We start from the raw sequence: 20,391 nt of genomic DNA, 5'->3' as shown, positions 1-20,391 counted from the left end.
TCCATTTATAATCTTGGATACAGCACTATGTAAACAGCCAGCTTTTTTAGCAATGACCTTTTTATGACTTACCCTCCTAGTGGAGGGTGTCAATGACTGTCTGCTGGACAGCTGTCAGGTCAGCAGGCCTCCCCATGATTGTGTAATATACTGAACCTGACCATTTTAAGGCTCAGGACACAGGTGTTTTGAGTTATTTAGCTCATTAGAGTGTGACACCCATGAGTCTACAATTTTGAACTTTTACACAATATTCTAATTTTCTGAATTTTGGGTTCTTACTAGCTGTAAGCCATATTCATCAAAATTAAAAGAAAGAAATGCTTGAAATAAATCACTCACTATGTACTTAATCTATAGGAGTTTCACTTTTTGAATTGAATTACTGAAAATAACGTTTTGATATTCTAATTTTTCGAGATGCACATGTACTTACCTGCTCTGTGCGATGGTGTTATACAGAACTGACCCAAGCCACCTCTTCTGGGGTCCCCAGCTGGGGATCTTTGTTCCTCCTCTTCTGTGTCTGCCACCATAGCAAGCCAATGGCTCTTGTTGCTACCTCTCTATCCTGTGAGTGCCGGGAGAGAAGAGCGCAGCTCCAGACAGGCACAGCCCTGGTTTGAGTATACACAAGTATTTAGAAGAATCAGAAGGTGATCCTGCCACTAAGAAATTTTTTTATGTTTACCCCACAGTGGGTTAAATGTGGACCACATATTCGCCTTAAGGAATCTTCTCCTGGCCACTACCCAAACCCTGAGTGTAGTCGTCCTAGAAAACAGTATGACAGAGTAAGCCCCGACTTCCCCGATAGACCAAATTTCCCAGCTCCTAGAGGGAACCCAGAGTGGCAGCCTTGAGGCATACTGCAGCATTAGCACAAAAAGTGTAAACCACCACCGGGAGGTGACTAAAACTGCCGCCCCGTAGTTGTAGATCCGGAGATCTGGAAGTGCCAGGCCACCACACTGCACAGGGAGAACTAAAGTCTATTCCGCCAGTCTGCCGGTGGCAACCCCCCCATATGAAAGACCCCATACATTGTTCTACTTACTTGAAAAAGGAGTTGGGTATCCAAGTAGGGCAGTTACTGCAGACATAAAGGAATTTGGGGAGGAAAATCATTTTAAGGCGGCTGATACGCCCCAGGAGGTTCAAGGGCGCCCATGACGCACACCTAGCATGTAGTTGGGATAGCAGGGGGGCTAGGTTTAGATCAGAAAAACTGGGGGAGTTCTGCCAGACTTGGATACCCTATAACTCAATTGATCAACCCATAGCAACTGGGATCCTGCCGTGTCCATTCGTGCCTGGGAGTCTAGAGGGAATAAAATTGACTTGGCCCAATTATTGCGAACCCGGAGAACTGCCAAAAATTCTTTGATTATAACAAGGGCTGCCAGAAGAGGAGTCCACATCATGCAAGTACAGGAGCGCATTGTCAGCATACAAGGAGATTTTTTTCTACTAGGGGACCCACCCTCAACTAATGGGGAGCCCCAAATGAGACTAGCCAGCGGTTCCAGTGACAGGGGCAAAGAGGAAAGGGGACATGTGACAGCCCTGATGCATACCCCTCTGTAGTGGAAAGAATCCTGATAGCCTGTCATTGGTGTGGATCGAAGCCCTGGGGGCACTGTACAACATCTCTAGCCACTGAAGAAATTTCGGTCCAAATCTACGCATCACCCCCCACAGGAACCCCCCCCCCCCCACTCTACCAAATGCTTACTTGCCATTGAGGGAGGCAATGACTCTTCGCCCACTATTAGCATGCGGTAGCGATAAGTTCAGGAAGAGACATTGAAGGTTAATGTTGGTGCCTTTCTCAGGCATGGACCCTGTTTGATCCACGTGAATTAACTCCTCAAGGACCCTAGATAAATGGTTTGCCAAGATCTTGACATCCACATTAATCAGGGATAATGGTCTATATGAGGAGCACTCTTCAGGGTTCTTACCCGGTTTGAGTCCTCTCCATCTGGAGTAGGGATACTTCTCTAAGAGCGTGTTGCCAGGCCCCATAGGTGTTGGGGTCGGGGTTGTATATATATGCAAATGACTGAGCAGAGGCTTTACGCGCAGTAGCAATATGGGATATGTATTCTCCTCGGGACCAGCCCTTGAAGGCATCCCATGCTACAAGAGCAGTGGTGGACTCTGCATTAGTTAACCAATAGTGGCAGACACCCTCTTGAATGGCCTCCTGAACAGCAGGTTCCTCTATCCAATATATGGACAGTCTCCATAGACGCTTCCCAGGGGGGGCTTAATCTTATTGTTACCATCAGTGGGGTGTAGTCTGAAATACCTCTGGGAAGGATAGAAACCTCTGACACTCTCTCTATAGTGTGGATCAGGCAGTATAGACTAGATCTATGCGTTATAGCTTTCTGGAGGACGCTGAGTGGCAAGTGAACTCTCTAAGGGTGGGGTGAAAATGTAACCAAATGTCTAAAAGTTCGAATGCATTCACCCACTGAGCCAGACCAGAAGATAACAGGGAGGCAGAATGGAGCCTGTCCAGATTTCCCATTTAAAAGTATATTCTCAACACTATAATCAAGCACAATCCAACTTAGGTCAGCAACGGTTGACGTCCCATTCCCCCAACCCCACAGGACCCACATAATGTGAGACTGCTTAATTCCCTAATAACCTGCCAAGGGCAACAGAAAAACATGGAGGCTTGCATGTAAATGTGGATTGTCAATTAACTCATGTAAATGTGGATTGTCAATGTCAGTTTGCATTCTGGTAGTTCCACAGGTAATCAAAAGAAGGGGAGGGGTCAGTATATGCATGGTTCCTTACAGGAGATGCTGGAAACGATTGGATTTCACCTGGGTCAGGGTAATTACCTGGACTAAGCCAGGGGCACAAAACCTAGAGGGGCAATGTAGTTACAGTTAAGCATAACCAACAGACCTTGGAACAGTTAACTTGAAAAAAGAAGGTAAAGCATCCTGAAAGAAACAAGAAAATGCTTAAGCAAGGTCAAAGCCCCCTTGTATGTCTAAGACCCGACAGAACTCCCCCCGTCAATGAAGCCCAAACAGAGAAGCTACACAGCAATAAAGGACAGTCATAACCTTGAGGCAACATCCATGTGAATGCAGGTCAGCAACGTCTTCAGCCCTGTGGGGGTAGGGACTCCAACTAGTCCAGTGCATCCTTTGGGGAGATGAAGAAGGCTGTTTCTCCATCCACAACCCACAGCTTAGCTGGGAAAAGAACACTGCTTGATCCCCTTGGTGCGTAGGGCAGCTTTAACCAAGTCAAGAGTTTGAGTCTCCACTAAGTAATCGGGGAACATCATCAAATGGTTATTTTGGTATGTGAGCTTACCTGTGGATCCAGTGGCCCTTATTTTTTCATTGTGGACTCTAAAGTTAAGAAGCCAGAGAATAAAAGTGCGTGGGGTAGCCACCTTGTGGTCCTGGTTGTGGTGACTTGCGGTGAGCACTTTGCCCAGTGAAATAGGGGGACAGCTGTGCAGCAGGCAAGAGGGAACGCAGCAGTTACTCAACAAAACTGGTGGGATTCTTGCCTTTAGCCCCCTCCGCTAAGCCAATGATGCGGATCTTATTCCTTCCACATCTGTTTTTAGCGTCTTCGGTTCGGAATGCCAACGTCTTCACCTTGGACTGCAGAATGCAGATCGCCACAGTATGCTCCGCGACTGTGTCCTCTACATGGCCCACCTCTGCAACAGTCAGGGGGGAATGGACCTTATCCAGGTCCTGACGGGTAAGGCCAATGTCCAACTGTACTGCCTCAATTTTGTTGGTGAGGGCGGCTTGGCACGAAGCTATGGCCAATCTTTTGGAGGAACGTTCCATCTGAGACGCCATTGTTGCACATGGCTGTTGTCTCGTTCCAGGCTGAGATTTGGGGCTCCCTGTCCTGGGGAAAACTAAGCTTCTTACTAGTGATCAACCAATATTGTTTTTTTTAATACCGATATTTTGGTCATCGGTATCGGCCGATATATGCCGATATTTTTGGACATGTAAAATTTTTTTTTTTTTTTTATTCATTTATTTTTATTTATTTATTTTTTTTTTTTCCAAAGGTACTGTTGTGGAGGGATCTGGGGGATCTAAAAGACCCCAAACCCCTCCTCGGCACTGAAAAGCATTCAAAACGCCAAGTTTGGCAGTTTTGAATGCTGTCAGTTTTTTTAATTTGGTGCCGAGTACCCGGAAGTGATGTCATGACATCACTTCTGGATTTTTTACATGGAGACCCGATCAGAGCCGAATGCGGCTTTAATCGGGGCTTCGGTGGAGGTAGGATGCCCTTGGAGACCCGGGCGAGCCGCGGGGGGGGGGGGGGGGAGACGTCCCCTCCCGCTCCTTGTAATGACAGTCGAATGGCTTCTCAACCACACCTTTGATAACATCTTCTTGGACGAAACGCCGTCAGGTCGCGGCGTGCTGACGTCATCCCGGAAGTTATCGTAGGAGCGGATGCGCTTTGCCGTCCGGCCGGCGGCTCCCATCCATCGCGTTTTTATCTACTAAGCTTGTGAGTGTTTCTTTCCTTTATTAAATAAATCAGTCATTATTTATTACACTATTGGCGGTTTTTCTTTTACTCGGGCTACATCTTGGCACTGAGTTTCTAGTCAACACCATTGATGCTGTTGGTCCCGGAGCTTCATACATGATGGGCAAGCGCTACTAAATCTACTGCTTGGAGTATTTGTCATCTGGTAAGAGGCTAATAGGGCTTTGAGTGACGTTTCTGGTTTCTTGGCGATCTGGATTTATCTATTTTGCTCATTTGACCTATTCTTTCGGTAAGAGGCTTCACAATTGGTGGTGGTTTGTTCCACATTCCTCTTCTCACTCTGGATTATTCACGTTTACTCATTATTCATTTGGTGAGCTGCTGCACGATTGATAGGGATTCCTTATTGGTGGTGGAAATTTATTTAAATTACGTTATCACACTATGTAAGTTTTTTTCCTTTGCATATTATACACGTTATTCGCTGAGGACTCTGACAACTCCCATCTCCCGGATCTGTGACCATATCTCAGCATATGAATTTGCACATCTTTAGTGGTTATCCGGTAAGCACATTTCCTACAGAGACCGTGGAGTGTGACCTATGTTCTCAGCGTCAATCAAGTTGTTATATGGGACATTGATTTTTGTTTGGACATTAATTTTTGTTTACCCACTTCACGCAGCGCGGCTTATTTTTCTATACATTATCTGAGGGTGTGGTCGCACTTGAAGTCGCTGCTCTTTATATATTATTCACTTTAGCGCGGTTATTTTTCTCTCTTTTTTATTCTCAACCACATCGGTTGTCATTACAAGACAGCCGTGATGTGAAGAGAAGACAGACAGAGTGATGGGAAGAGAAGAGTATGGGGAAGGAAAGGAACTGCTCATGATCCAAAGCATACCACCTCATCAGTGAAGCATGGTGGTGGTAGTATCATGGCGTGGGCATGTATGGCTGCCAATGGAACTGGTTCTCTTGTATTTCTTGATGATGTGACTGCTGACAAAAGCAGCAGGATGAATTCTGAAGTGTTTCGGGCAATATCTGCTCATATTCAGCCAAATGCTTCAGAACTCATTGGACGGCGCTTCACAGTGCAGATGGACAATGACCCGAAGCATACTGCGAAAGCAACCAAAGAGTTTTTTAAGGGAAAGAAGTGGAATATTATGCAATGGCCAAGTCAATCACCTGACCTGAATCCGATTGAGCATGCATTTCACTTGCTGAAGACAAAACTGAAGGGAAAATGCCCCAAGAACAAGCAGGAACTGAAGAGAGTTGCAGTAGAGGCCTGGCAGAGCATCACCAGGGATGAAACCCAGCATCTGGTGATGTCTATGCCTTCCAAACTTCAGGCTGTAATTGACTGCAAAGGATTTGCAACCAAGTATTAAAAAGTGAAAGTTTGATTTACGATTGTTAATCTGTCCCATTACTTTTGGTCCCTTAAAAAAGTGGGAGGCACATATACAAACTGTTGTAATTCCTACACCATTCACCTGATTTGGATGTAAATACCGTCAAATTAAAGCTGAAAGTTTGTAGTTAAAGCACATCTTGTTTGTTTCATTTCAAATCCATTGTGGTGGTGTATAGAGCCAAAAAGATTAGAATTGTGTCAATGTCCCAATATTTATGGACCTGACTGTAGGAGATTACTCCAGCAGAGCTCCAGGAAAATTGTTCGGTCACTCCGCCATCTTGGATACACCCCCAGGCTTACATATTCTTTAACTGACGCAGGGCTTTTTACTGCTCTTTTTTTTTTTTCAACATTATTTTTTTTTTCAACATTATTATTTCACTTCACTGCAGCGGCATCCAGTGCGGTGTGGCAAAATACAGACATACTGTTTTTTTGTTTTTTTTTTCTTGGGTTTTTTTTTTTTTTTTCACACTGCAACTCGTCACACATCACACCCTTATTGTAGTATGAATAGGGCTTATAGAAAACATTTGTTTTCTATGTGCCTTTGCATGATCTGCACTTATCCAGTGCTGAAAAACCTAGGTCATTGGAGATAGTATGAATGAGTCCCTAAATTTTACAATTTTCTCCTTTTTTCATATGCTTATAAAAACCTCAATGAACACCCCCAGGGTACCATTGTCCCTTTCAAAAGTATAAATAAAACAAAATGAACACTTAATGGGACTTTTTAGGTATCCATCACAGAATATAATTAAAAGATAATGATTTTATTCCATAAAAGCAGTTCACGCCATTAAAAACAATACAACAGCATAATGGTACAAATTTTGGCTTCACGAAAATGCCTGTTTCAACATGTTTCGCCTCTGCGGCTCCTTCTCCTTCTATTGACTATACAAAGCTTACACTGTACATAAAACTTATAAAATAGTGGTAGAAAAATATTTATTGTAATTTTTTTTACACCTCAGATCAGTGTGATTTTTGGATTGTCTCACCCATTATCCAAAATCACATTAAGTATCCACACAGAATTATATATTTTTTTTAGATAAACTAAAGAATGAGGATCTTAGGAAAACTTTGGATGATGGGTGAGACCATCCAAAATACACACGGATATGATTTGTCACAATATACAATAGTGGTTAAAAAATACTTTATTGTAATTTGTTTGTTTCATGTGTAAGCTTCATGTAGTCAAACACTCAATGAAGAAGCTGCCGAGGTGAAACCTGTTGGAGCAGGAGCATTTTACGTGAAGCAAAATTTGATCCCAAGGACCGTTATGTTTTGATATCTATAATGACGTGAATTGTTTTTATGGTATGAAAAAAATTGTTACTTTTTTAACTATGCTCTGTGACTGGTGCCTAAAAAGTCCCATTTATTGTTTCTTTTGTTAATCTGTACAAGTAATGTTCACTTAAAGTCCATTCTTAGATTGGATCACTGAAAATTCTTTGAATTGATTTATGTTACATTTTATAAACATATAAACAGGTCTTCTAGTTGTATATTAGGATAAATACACACTGTTAAATCAAGTGTAATAACTAAACCGCCATACTTGACAGGTGTCTGAGCCACCTCTAGTCTTGGAAGGTGTTATTCATTTGGAGAAAATAGGCTTTCGGAGGAGAATGGAACCCAGCTTTAGATATTATTCTGGCTGAGCTTTCCAGAACTCACCGAGAGCTCAATGGAAAGTAAATTAATTTGGGTGAATGGCATTGTACGGGACTGCGTCTGTATTGGCTATAAATCATTCAGCACTTGCTGTGTGCTTGGCTTTCTATGTAAATGAAGTGTAATCATTGCGTGTCACGTTGTTCAATTCTGCATCAGTTAAGCATAATTGCCAATCTTTATGCAATATATACTAGAATTATTGATGACCTTTTCTTGTGCCCTTGTAGCAGAGCTATGAAACACTGAATGAGAAGGGGAAAACTTTCCATGTTAGTGCTAAGAATTCAGTCAAAGACTTTGTTTCAGTTTTGACCTAAAAATACAACCAAACATTTGTGTAGGTCTCACTGTAAAGTAAATTGGTTGTCCAAGGAAAGCTGTGTAATGAGAACTTGTAATGGAACCTGAGGTCTCCGATCTATAGGTGTTTTGGATCACACAAGTTACAGGTGTTGTGTTTGAAGAGCACAGTACAGGATGAAAAGAAGTACTTATCACAGTAAACTGTATGAAAATTGCCAGCCACATGCATTGTGCCTGGTTTTTCATTCTTAAAAAACATTTTTTCATAGTGTTCTATTGAGATGAATAGAGAGATGTTTCTTTCATAGTGCTCAGCGTCTTTCCTCCCTTTTATCATTTCTGACAGTAGCTAGTAGCCCTAATTTCGCTCCCAATAGATGGTTTTCCTTACATAGGTACATGTGTTTTGATAGTTTATTCCTTGGCTCTCTAACTTGGTTTGTTTTGTGACTCGCTATTTCAGCTGATGTTACAGAAGGCAGAGTTGACAACCAGTCCCAGAGTTACTGGACTGTTAGTAGGATGCCTACTATAAAGTTTTAGCAAATTTGGCTTAATAATTTGTTTTTCTTTATTAAGCAGATGGACTCCTGAACCAGTTAGTGTGCATTTTGGTTAACTCTCCGAACCCTTCTATACATTTAGATGCATCTTGACAGCTCTATATAAAAAAAAAAATGTGTATATGTGTACAGTACTGCCTACAGTACACACTATAACTAGTGGCAAAATGGCTGTTTTCCTATTGTGATGCCACTACCGCCCAAAAAAAACTGGCACTAAGATTGGCACAGAGATTTAATGCCCAATATATCAAGAATGCTGAGAAAAGAATGGGGTGTATCGTTCAAAGAACTTAAAGCTTACATAAAATCCTCCTAATAAAATAGAATAAAAAATCTGCAAATCATGGATATATTCATTATTACCAGAACATCTGATATTTGTGCAATAAATAAACACATCAATTTGTGCTATATACCAGCATAGATCGCCTTTTTCCCCAAGATGGCTGTGCACTCCAGACAGCGGATGTGACATCACAGATGTGAAACCCCTTCCTGACAAATTTTGTCTTCACTGGACACCATTTGGCATGCCCCGACAATGTCCAGCAAAGACCAAATGCGTGGAAATTGGCTCCATATTCACAACGTCACTTCCGCTGTTTGGAACACACAGCCTTCTTGGGGAAGCACTGAAGGTGCTCTATGTATATGAGCAAGGTGATCTATGCTTTATCTAGTAAATGTAAGTGCAAATGTAGAGTGCTGTCCTTTTTTCTCTATTTATTCTGCTATTGTCCCTTGGGGATCATAGTTTGGTGTTGAGTGGTTGGCTTTATAGAAAGATTCTTTCCATAAGCGCAGGAAACCTAATAATTATCCCATATCAAAAATGCTGGCTGCCTAGCAGTAAAAGGTATAGCGCATTGATTAGAGGTAAAGATTCCTACAGATGGGGAAAAGAAATAGCTGTGACATCTACTTTAATATTTTCACTTATACAAAGTATTGTAGAATGGAACCTTGTGCAAGGCCTGACCACTGGTTGGCAGATCATAACATATAGTTTGGGCTAGATTTAGTGTTAATGAGATTTTTTTTTTAAATTCTAATATACTTTTATATAATATATTTACGTTGTGTTTAAGTGGACCCTTTCCGCCACTTCCTCCGTAATTGACAACTCTAATGCAATCTTATTTGAAAAACTAAAAAGTATAGTTACTGTACATGCCTTTTTCTGTTATCGTTTCTCCAATTCTAGTGGTTTGCCCCCCCACCCCGCTTCCCCAGATTGAGAACCTACATTGCTATTTTACACAGAACATCATTGGTGGTTTCATCATCCTTATTCTCTGTCAACTAATGACATCTGTGCCTGATCTCCCATATGTGCTGTAGGATATGTTGACACCGCTTGTCTGTTGAAAAATGAAAACATGCTATTTCCCAGAGATCGCATTATTTACAAATAAAATCGCTCTAGAAGGCACTGGTCATGTAACCCCCCCCCCCCCCAGGGGGCAAGTGTAGGGCCCTTGGTAAGTCACCAGTGCCTCCGAATACCAGGAAGTAGAAGCTAGTTTATTACCTAAATAACACTTTAATTTATATATGACTTAAAGGATAAGTTCACCTTTAAAAAATAAATAAATAATAATAATTCTTTTTGTAGGTAAAAAGAATGTGCATTTATTATTTTTTATTACTTGGAGCCTAGAAAGCATTGCACCAACTACGAGCAGATCGCATGTGCCATGCAGGACTCCTGCAGACTTCTCAGTTTATGCATACGGGCAGACAAATATAGACTGACAGGAAGAATGAATGAACCACCAGAGCGCTCAATGGCGCCATGGAAGTTCATTAAACTACAAGCCGACAGCTATCGGGACTTGTAGTTTCCCATTCACAGAGTACTATCAATGAATGATGCTGCCTGGGCGGGTAGAGCCCTGCACGGCCACGTTATGTTCAAACGACGACAGAGGGTGCCTGGAGAAGATGCCTGCCCACTGTCATTGGGTAAAAGGGACGGGGGGGGGGGAGAGGCTGCTGCTAGAGCATGTTCCATGTTTCACCCCAAATAGGGTTGAACTTATCCTTTAAAGATATTGTTAGATTGGCATGCACCTGGGCTTTCTATGTTTGCAGAAGGGGCAGGTCCCAAAGAGATATGTTTGAGTTGCAAGTAAAGCAGATAGAATGGATCCTTTTAAAAGCATGTGTTTTGTTCAAATGAAAAAGGTAATGTTTAATATCAATACCTATCTAAACAAGCCCCTACTCTTTTCCCTCCTTTTCAGAATTCAGGAACTGCTCAAGTTTTCAGCTTGGTTGCTGAACGTCGGAAAAAGTTTCAGGAAATAATAAATCGCAGCAACAGTGAGGCTAATCAGGTTGTACGGCCAAAGTCATCAGCACTAAAATGGACTGCGCCTGGTTCCACACCTCAGTTAACTACAGTGATTTTAGAGGTGAAAGAAAGTGTGTTGTCTCTGCTTATTAAACTTCACCAGAAACTGTCTGGTAAGACAGACTCTTACTGCCCTCCCTGGGTTACGGATTCGGACTGTCTTGCTCAGGCAGATCTTTCGAAGTATGTACATGGAGACGGGGTGACTGCTGTAGAAAGAATTTTATTGAAAGCAGCAATTCAGAGCCATTTAAACAAACTCAGCATTGATGAGATTTGCCGGAAAGCTGCACCCCCTGTTCCGCCAAAGAAGTCTAGCCCTACTGAGAAAAAAACCTTGGACAAAGAAGAAAGGTAAGCAGTCTTTGTAATTATTTTCATAATTGGTAATTTGCAGTCAAACGACATCTTTAAAGCTTTTCATATGCATTTTAATCATTCGGATAGAAATGTCTATTGCTAGGGCTCAAAAATATGTGTACAATGTCTAATACTTGAACAATATCATTTAGAGCAGTGGTCTCCAACCTTTTGGACCTTACGGACCCTTGAACTCACAATTTTGAATCTTGTGGACAACTAAAATGAAATTTAAATGCCTTTATACACACAATGCTCTGGCTGTCTTTCCCCCTCCCCCTGGATCACAATGCTGCCATATATACACAATGCTCTGGCTCTCTGCCCCCCCCCCCCCAATCCCCCTGTACTCTGTATCGCTCTACTGCGATATGACTGCCAGTGAGCCAATGAGGCGAGAGCGGGGGGTGGAGCTGAATTGTGGCTCAGGGTCTTATGGACCCATAAAGCAGGGCTCGGAAACAAGCATGCACCAGGGCCTCCATAGCAAGCGGCTTGCTGTTGGGGGCGATGGTCACGTGGAAGGAGCCAGGAGAATCAGCGGAGGACATAAGAAGAAGATTGGGCTGCTCTGTGCAATCTCTGAGCCGACCCTTTAATACCACTTTAACAAAATATTTCCAATGGAATATTAAAAAGAAGGAAAGGGTAAACATGTAAGTATTATTTCAGGGTTTACACACAGTACACTTTAATTCTTGTGCTATTTACTCCTGTACAGCCATGCTTAGAAGCCATTTAACAATTTAACACTTCTGGGTTAACCTCCTGCCTCTTGTAATGTGATGAACAATCTGTGTCTTGTGGTAAACAGACTACAGTAGACTAAGAGGGGGTTCTGCTAGAACTTTAGACCACATTTCTTAAATAGGTTTGTTTTGAACCATTTAGCAAGTTTTATATGCATTACCTTGAAGGATGGCTACGGTGAATTCCCTTTCCTCTAACCGACTTTCTATTCAAAATGTTTGGAGGCACCAATACACTGAGAAGGAGGTATTCGAAGATAACACTGTATACTTGTAATAGTCAGAAGGTCAAGCACAAATAAAATTGCTAGAAATGTGAATCTCATCTTAATGATTTTTTTTTTTTTTTTAAGGTTGATTTAAACCCCTGCAAGTTTGGTCTTAGTTCTGTAGTATGGCAGATCATGTGACACATACACAAATAGCCATAGCCATTGACATCTCTGTATGAAAAAGAATTCAAATTGCCATGGTCTTGCAGCTCACACTGTGCTGCCTTCATTTCTTTTCTTGGATTTCAAGAAAGGTTTTCTGGTTAATGAAGATCGAACAGCCTATAAGAGCTCAATGATGACCCATTTGTGGTTGCTTCAACCTGACGACAAAGACAAAAGGTGGCATTACCCACATGATGCGCTGTCGCCATAGAAACTGAGATAGAGCACTTGAGGAAAAGGCTGGGAAGCTTGCAATGTTTTTCAGCCTCAGTGTCTCGTCCCCGTGAGCCATCACGGAAAATTACTGAGCTGCACTGAATCTGTCACAGTTTGTTTATGTCCTCTTATTAAGGATCTCTATTTACAGTCAGGCCTGCTTAAGTTGAAGCATATCGGGGAGGGAGAGAAATGCATGCATAGGAGTTCTGTGCCACACAGGCTCTACACAAGATACAATTGCTGCACATTTTTCATTTACATTCTGAACAGTCGGACCTGCAGGGCTGGGGGAGGGATGGCGATCTTTCAGAGTCTTCAGAAATAATTATTATGTTGGCTGCACAATGAACCTTTTCTAAAGAAGATATTGGCTCACAAGCAGTAAAACTCAAGATTGCCCCTGGCGTACTTTGACGACATTATAGAACGGGGGGGGGGGGGGTCTCTTACGTCAATGCAAAAGCTAGTGGGGCTATGCAATTTGTTTTTCATCGACCATTGTTCTTTTGTAGCTCTTTGACATTATTTTTTAGCTGTTGAAAAACAATTATGTCAAGTTAGGACAAAAGTCAAATATAAAACCTCTATATAATTTCACACAAATCCATAAACACATATACAATACCACATATGCATACCGTGTTCATATTCGCTAATATACAATAGAGAGTACGTGCACAGTGATGGTGGACAAGTTAAGCTCAACTCCAGGAAGCAAAGATTTTCTAAATTCAAGAGTCATTTGTATTCTTAATTGGTTATTGTTGTAATTTGTGTGTTCATACTAGATCTGTACAGTAATCCAGAGTGAAAGTTTGCCTGTGTGCAGGAGCTTCCTGTGGTAAATATACAAAAAAGGTAAGTTGCGCAAAATGTGAAAGAGTGAGAAATATTGACATATAAATACAAACAATTGTATTGTGACAAATAGGAAATGAAAAGTGTGTTAATATAGCAACATAAAAGGCAAAAAGGGACCAAAGCTCTTGACCAATGTGAACACCTGTGATAGTCCAGGAAACTGTGAACTAGGTTTCCAACCATGTAAATGACACATGGACTGTATCCGTAAAGAAATTCCACCACCGGTTGCAGTGTCCACCACCACTAATGGGTAACCTGCTTACCAGAAATAGACCTCAAGGGGCTACAGCACTTGGAATATATCCCAACCAGGGCCTGTGTATTCAAGGGGAAAGCGAAGACCTCTCCTTTGTGTACCTCCAACTTGTAGGCAACTTGTCAAAGGATGGTACTCCCCATAAAATACAACAGAAGATGCACCATAGTGTAAAAATGTATTATGGTTTATTAACAGATAAATTAGTATGTACTTACAAAAACGTAGTAGTCATGAGCATAAAAAAACAAGCTGGCCGGCTAGGCAACTAGGGTTTGCGACATTCTGACGTCACTGAACTCTGTGAGATCCCAGAAGGACGGGCGTAGTTGTGTAGCCGGCCATCTTGTTATAATGCTCCTGATTACTACATTTTTGTAAGTGCATACTAATTTATCTGTTAAAACATCATACGTTTTTACACTATGACGCATCTTCTGTTGTATTTTAGGAGGAGTACCATCCTTTGACAAGTTGCCTACAAGTTGGAGGTACACAGAGGAAAGGTCTTAGCTTTCGCTTTCTCCTTGGATACACAGGCCCTGGTTGGGATATATTTTAAGCACTGTAGACCCTTGAGGTCTTTATTTCTGGTAAGCAGGTTACCTATTAGTGGTAGTGGTGGAATTCCTTTACCGATACAGTCCATGTGTCATTTACATGGTTGAAAACCTACAAGTTCACAGTTTGCTGGACTATCACTGGTGTTCACGTTTATCAAGAGCTTTGGTCACTTTTTGCGTTTTATGTTGCTATATTAACACACTTTCCATTTCCTTTTCGGCACAGTACAATTCTTTGTATTTATGTCAATATTTATCACTCTTTCACATTTAGCACAACTTACCCTTTGTGTTTGTTGTCTGTTGGTGTATATCTCGCTTTTAAGTTGCTTCTCTGGATTGTGTATTTAGCGCAGTTTGCTTCCTGTAAATCCTTCCTGTAGTAAAAACAGGTAATTGTTGCACTTTCCTTATACTGGGTGATTGGTCTTGTATAGAAGGACTTGGTCGATCCCTTTTTCAGCTCTGATCTTTTTACAGGCCATGTTTAGTCCAGTGACGATTTTACTACTATGTCTACAAGGTATTATCTAGGTTTGAAAAGACTTTTGGAACACACAAAGTGGGTTTTCATATTTTGTGGCTGTTGAGGAATTTATTTAACCACTTGTCTACCGGGGCCATTTTTCAATTTTTTTGCACACACATTAAAACATTTATTTATATATACATATATATATATATATATATATATATATATATATATATATATATATATATATATATATATATATATATATATATATATATATATATATCCTGAAAATAGAAACCCTGGAGAATAAAATGTCATATGCAGTTTTTTAGGTCCTACCATATTTGCGCAACTATCAAATGCTTATTTTCAGGTAAGAAAATGCACTAAAATGAATTTTCCTGCAAACACAAGAATATATCCGATTTATAGTAAAGAAAATGGGGATGTGTTGAATATAGATACCAAACATGTCATGCCGTCAAATTGCCTATGAAATATATATTAAAAGAAATGATACCCCAAAATTCTCCATAGGCGATTCTTTAAATGCCTTTACAGGTGATCAGTTTAGAGTCATGGTCCTTTGGAGTTCTAGTCCTAAAATTTTTGCTCCCTCTATGGCAGGGCTCAAAATTTAAAGTCCTGAGCTACTAGCCAGGCCTTAAAAGTTACTTGCCCCCAGTTGCCCCACCCAACCCGTACCCTGCCCCACCTTAACTCTGCCCCTAAACACGCCTTCATAAATTTTCTTATGAAATGACACCCTTAAATGTTTTATGCAGAATTAAGTTACAAAAATAAACATAAACAACAACTTTATCAGTGCCCATTAGTGCTGCCCCTCACCAGTGCCCATCAATGCAGCCTCAACAGTGGGACAGCACAGCCCTGTCCATACTCGCACTCCTCATATTTCCACTAGCCAAATGCGAGTAGGTGAGTGGAAATTTTGGGGGCTGCTCCATGGCAACGTTTTTTGTTTAGGGATGAATTTGAGGTGTGTAGTAGGGTGACGGGGTGCTTTTAAAATTACATATTTTTTCTTAATTGACCTTGTTGCTTTCAAAAGAGGACTAACAAGCCTCCATGTGATAGTATGAGCAGGTGGTTGGACCCATTTATAGAGCTATCAGGCATCTATTAGACCACCAATGTCTCCCCTGCCTTCCACAGCAGCTAATCAAGCACAGATCATGCCTGATTGGCTACTTCACTGGCTACATTCTAGGGCGTGACTGCTCTGAACTCAGAAGGGAATGTAATACATGTCACTTCCAGGTTCATGAGTCTCAGGAGGGATTGAAGAAAAATGATTTTCCCCCCAAGGTTAGAGCAGGGTACATCTTCAAAGTGCCATAAAAGTGATAAGGCAGCTCCAGAGTCATCTGCGTCACTTTTACCTGGAAGTCCATCGTCCGCTAAAACTCCTTACTAAGCTCACAGCTTAAGCTTGCTTTAACCCATTAAATACCAGAATGTTTATAAGCATGGTTGATAGACAAGGGGTTTAATCAAAGTATTTTGTGCCCTGATTTATGGTTTAATGCATGCGCCATTTGGTGAACTCTAGAAGCCCCATTAAAGTGTATATGCCAGTGAGTTAAAAGCTAAGTCAATGGACCAAGGTCCATTATTACGTTTTTAGCTTTAATGATGTGATTGTTTGGTCCTCTTCTCCCTACAGTTCAGAGGAGCAGCATGGATACTTTAAAAGATGCTTAGTGGCTTCCAATGACGTCTTTCTCTCTGTATAGACACCAGAGAGAGGTCAATGGAGTGTGAGTGGGAATACAGGAGTGATTAACATCCCAGGAGACTCCCTGCCCACAGTCAGAGTGCTGAAAATAAAAAATGAGTCATATGTAGAGTCTCCATTCTGAGGATGTTCCGGTCCTATATGCATCAATTGGGGTTCTATATATATTCTTTACAATGTACCTCTGTATTTTGCATTGGCTTATAGAGTATGTTTTTTTGGGTGCACTGGACAACAGGATCCCAATTCCACTACTTGTTTCTATAAAAGATTAGAAGCAGGGGCATCACAGAAAACACCCCAAACCAGAGAGTTTTGACTTTTCAAATAGTTAAGAGACCAGGCAAGAACACAATGTCTTAGAAAAAAGGGAAAGTAATTCATTTCTAGAATGCTTTAAGATAAAAAGCCTTCTGCCTTTAGAACCACTTTAACAACCACTTTAAATTGTCTACTTCTGAACTCTATTTGAGAGCCCCCTCCATTTTCCATCATCCAGGTCTTTTTTTACAGCAATCAAAAAGGTCATGTTCTTTATGTGCCCCATTTCCATCACTCAACTGCATTGCAGCAAGTAGTCAAAGTTTTTCATGCAATATTTGTGGAGAATTTCCCCACTAGATGAGTAAAAAATTAAACTCAAAAACCTGTAAAAACACATGGCCACATGCTTTTACTGTATGTGTTTTGCTGTGGACAATCCTGAGTACGAAAGTATAACTTAAGGCAAAACTTTTTTTAAGAGGGTTGAGAGGGATCAGAATACCTGTCTGTTTTTATTTCTGTCTGTGCCCTTGTTACGGAGATTCACTCTCTCATTTGTCCTGTGTACCATTATCATTGAAAGTATAAGAAAATCCAACATTTTGGGTTGTCCCCAGAAAAGTTATAAAGGGGAAATCTTCCCATGGGGACACTAGTTCTGATGACTTGAGGCCCCCCAAGGAAGTTCCTTAATTTGCAGGCATTTCCGCTTCCTGTTTGGCTATGGGACAGGAAGTGAAAGGAAATCTCTGCAGTTGGATACAGAGGGTGAAAAACATCTGACAGGGGTTGTAACCCTCCCTCACTCTATCTAAAATTGAAAAAAAAAAAAAAAAGGTTTTTATCTATAGCTTTACTATTGTTCAATAGAGATATATTGAGGGCAGTGAATCAGAGGAGGGGAAGAACATTTTCAGAATAGATGGTTACTGCATGCATGGGCTCCATACTATCTTTGGGCCTTATACTTCTGATTTCTTTGCAGAATTAAAATTCTTTAAAGCTGTGCCTGATCTGCCACCCCTTTAGCCATTTTCTGCTAAGAATTGTTGTAGAAGTTCACATAAAAACTGTACAGTTAAACTAGTTTATATTGTTTTGCAACAGGCGCCAGAAGGCCAGAGAGAGACAACAGAAGCTATTGGCTGAATTTGCTTCAAGGCAGAAAAGCTTCATGGAGACAGCAATGGATGTAGGTAAGTCCTGAGCGAGTTATTTTCCAGAAGTTAACGGACACTTGACCTGTTGTCTTGCAAAGCAAAATCTCGGTCTGGGAAGCCTCGGATAAAAGCTGCTACTTTAATTTCCAGCGTTGCTAGTCAACTCAAAATGAGTAAACTGAGCACAGTTAAATGCAGACACCCACATCCAGAGATGCATAACTTGAGTTATCTTGAGTTATTTTCACTACACTACAGGGACCCAATTGTGACCATCCCTGCCTTTCAGTTTGTCATTAAAGCAGAACTAAACACACTCAATCAACATTACACTTTCGCTGCCAGACCCTGTTCTCCACTTTTAAACTCAGATAGCCAGTCAATTTTTGCAATTTTTCCATTACTTTTTTATTTTTTACTTACAGCTTTTAGAGTTTGTTAAAGACCCCTCCAAACCATCTATTTATTGAAAGCAAATGACCTGTAGAATAAAGAGAAGGTGCTCCTGGTTTTTAAGGCCCTACGATTTGTGCAAATGTTTACCAAAACAATAAATTCACTAAAAATACTCTAAAATGATTAGCAGATATAAACACAGCAAATTTTACAACATTCCTGCTAAATTCCTTCTAAATGTAAAAGCTTAACCTGTATTGATTTAATAAATAACAAACATTTTTTAAATTTTAAATTACACCTTTTTGCATAATGGTAATTATTGGAAGTACACCAAACTATAAATAACCAAATTTCTCTAAAAATCTGAAGGCTTTCATTTTTCACTTACAGCTTTCAGAGTTTGTAAAAGACCCCAAAACCATATATTTTTAGAAAGCAAATGGCCAGTAGAATTAGAAGAAGGTGCTACTGTTTTTTTAAGGCCCTGTGATATTTGTGCAAATGTTTATCAAAACAATATCTTCGCTAAAAATACAATAAAATCATTTAGTTGATCCATACATGGAAAATTTTTGCTAAATTCCTACTATATATAAAAGTTAAAACTGTATTAAGTTAATAAATAACAAATATTTGTACATTTTAAATTGCACCTTTTTGTATAATGGTGAAAACGTTACTATCACTTTACAGCTTTCAGAATTTGTAAAAGACCCCCCCCAACCATACATTTTCTGAAAACATATGACCTATAGAATAGGAAAAAGTGCTACTGATTATTTTGGGCCCCTCAGTAATAGCACAAAACTTCATCAAATAACTTTTTTCACTAAAAATATATGATCACACAAAAACAAGATAACTTTCAAAATTCCTGCTAAATTGCTACTAAAGCATTGTTCAGATGTGGCATAATAAAGCGTGTGCCCTTGAAGGCCAGGTTTATGTGCACGGTGGATGCATAGGTATTCTGTGCATCCCCGTGCAGGCAGTCCCATTTATGTAAATTGGGATGCAGTGGCTGCACAGGCATAGCCGCTGCTCCCGATCTGACGTGTGTGGGTGCACGACCCTGAAAGCAGACAGTGTGAGCTCTGGGCCATGCACCCAGATCTACATGGATGTCAAATTGGGAGAAACAGCACTGTTCCCGCAGTTGGTACATCCCAGTTGACATCAATGGGACTGCCTGCACAGGGCTACACGAAACACCTGTGCATCCCTATACAGATAAACACAACCTTGCAGGGGTGTACCCTGTGTATGCCCTGTATGAACACGGCCTTGGGCCCCTTTCACACAAGCAGACCGATCAGGTCCATCTGTCTGTTTTTCAGGCGGATTTGTTTGGACCCCCCCATTGTTCTCGAAGGAGAGGCGGATGTAAATGGACATGTGTTCGTTTACACCTGCCTGCATTTGATCTGATCTGGTCCCCATCCGTCTAGCAGATCAGATCAGATGAATAGGGACAGGCAATCTGTTTCCATCTGACTGCCCCATTGAGAACAGCGGACTGTCTGCTCTGCACCAGCATTTGGGATGAAGGTTTTACAAAAAAAAGTTGTAAACAATCCATTTTCTTGGTGGCTTCTACTGTAACTGGCTTAATTGCAGCAGAATTTTAGTAAGGATTTTAATTGCACTGTCTGGTTTGTAGACTGTTTCCAGAAAAAAAAAATAGCAAAATCACATGCAATATACTGTATGTGCATTTAAATCTGACTGCACAAGCATGTCAAATGGAAAAATAAACATAGGTTTTTATAAATTTTTTGTAACTTGATGCATTTTAAAAGTTATGTCTATCCATCATTTACTTAGCAATATACCACACTGTGCAGTCAGAATATACAGGGGGCAGCACTGTAATGAGACTACATTACATAATCTCTGTAATACTGGTTAGAGTAGTAAATTGCCAGATCATTATTTCAAAATTGTAATGACCTTAGAAAATGTCACTTTATTATTGATGCCGGCGTTTGTATCTACGCTGGCAAATATCG

The 20,391-nt window shown here is 40.8% G+C and overlaps 1 protein-coding gene across 1 annotated transcript in view; it reads left to right on the top strand.

Annotated features, from left to right (window-relative positions):
• Nucleotides 1–20,391, top strand: part of UBR3 (ubiquitin protein ligase E3 component n-recognin 3) — a 390,465-nt gene that overhangs the window by 206,708 nt on the left and 163,366 nt on the right. The window contains exons 23-24 of the mRNA XM_082260312.1: nucleotides 10,768–11,231; nucleotides 17,931–18,019. Of these exons, the coding sequence (XP_082116438.1) occupies nucleotides 10,768–11,231; nucleotides 17,931–18,019 (553 nt within the window). The remainder of the gene's footprint in view (nucleotides 1–10,767; nucleotides 11,232–17,930; nucleotides 18,020–20,391) is intronic.

The sequence above is a fragment of the Pelophylax lessonae genome (genome assembly GCF_965119305.1).
Source record: "Pelophylax lessonae genome assembly, chromosome: 6".
NCBI lineage: Eukaryota > Metazoa > Chordata > Amphibia > Anura > Ranidae > Pelophylax > Pelophylax lessonae.
The sequence above is the reverse complement of the archived record's forward strand: the minus strand, read 5'-3'. Positions and strand labels throughout refer to the sequence as shown.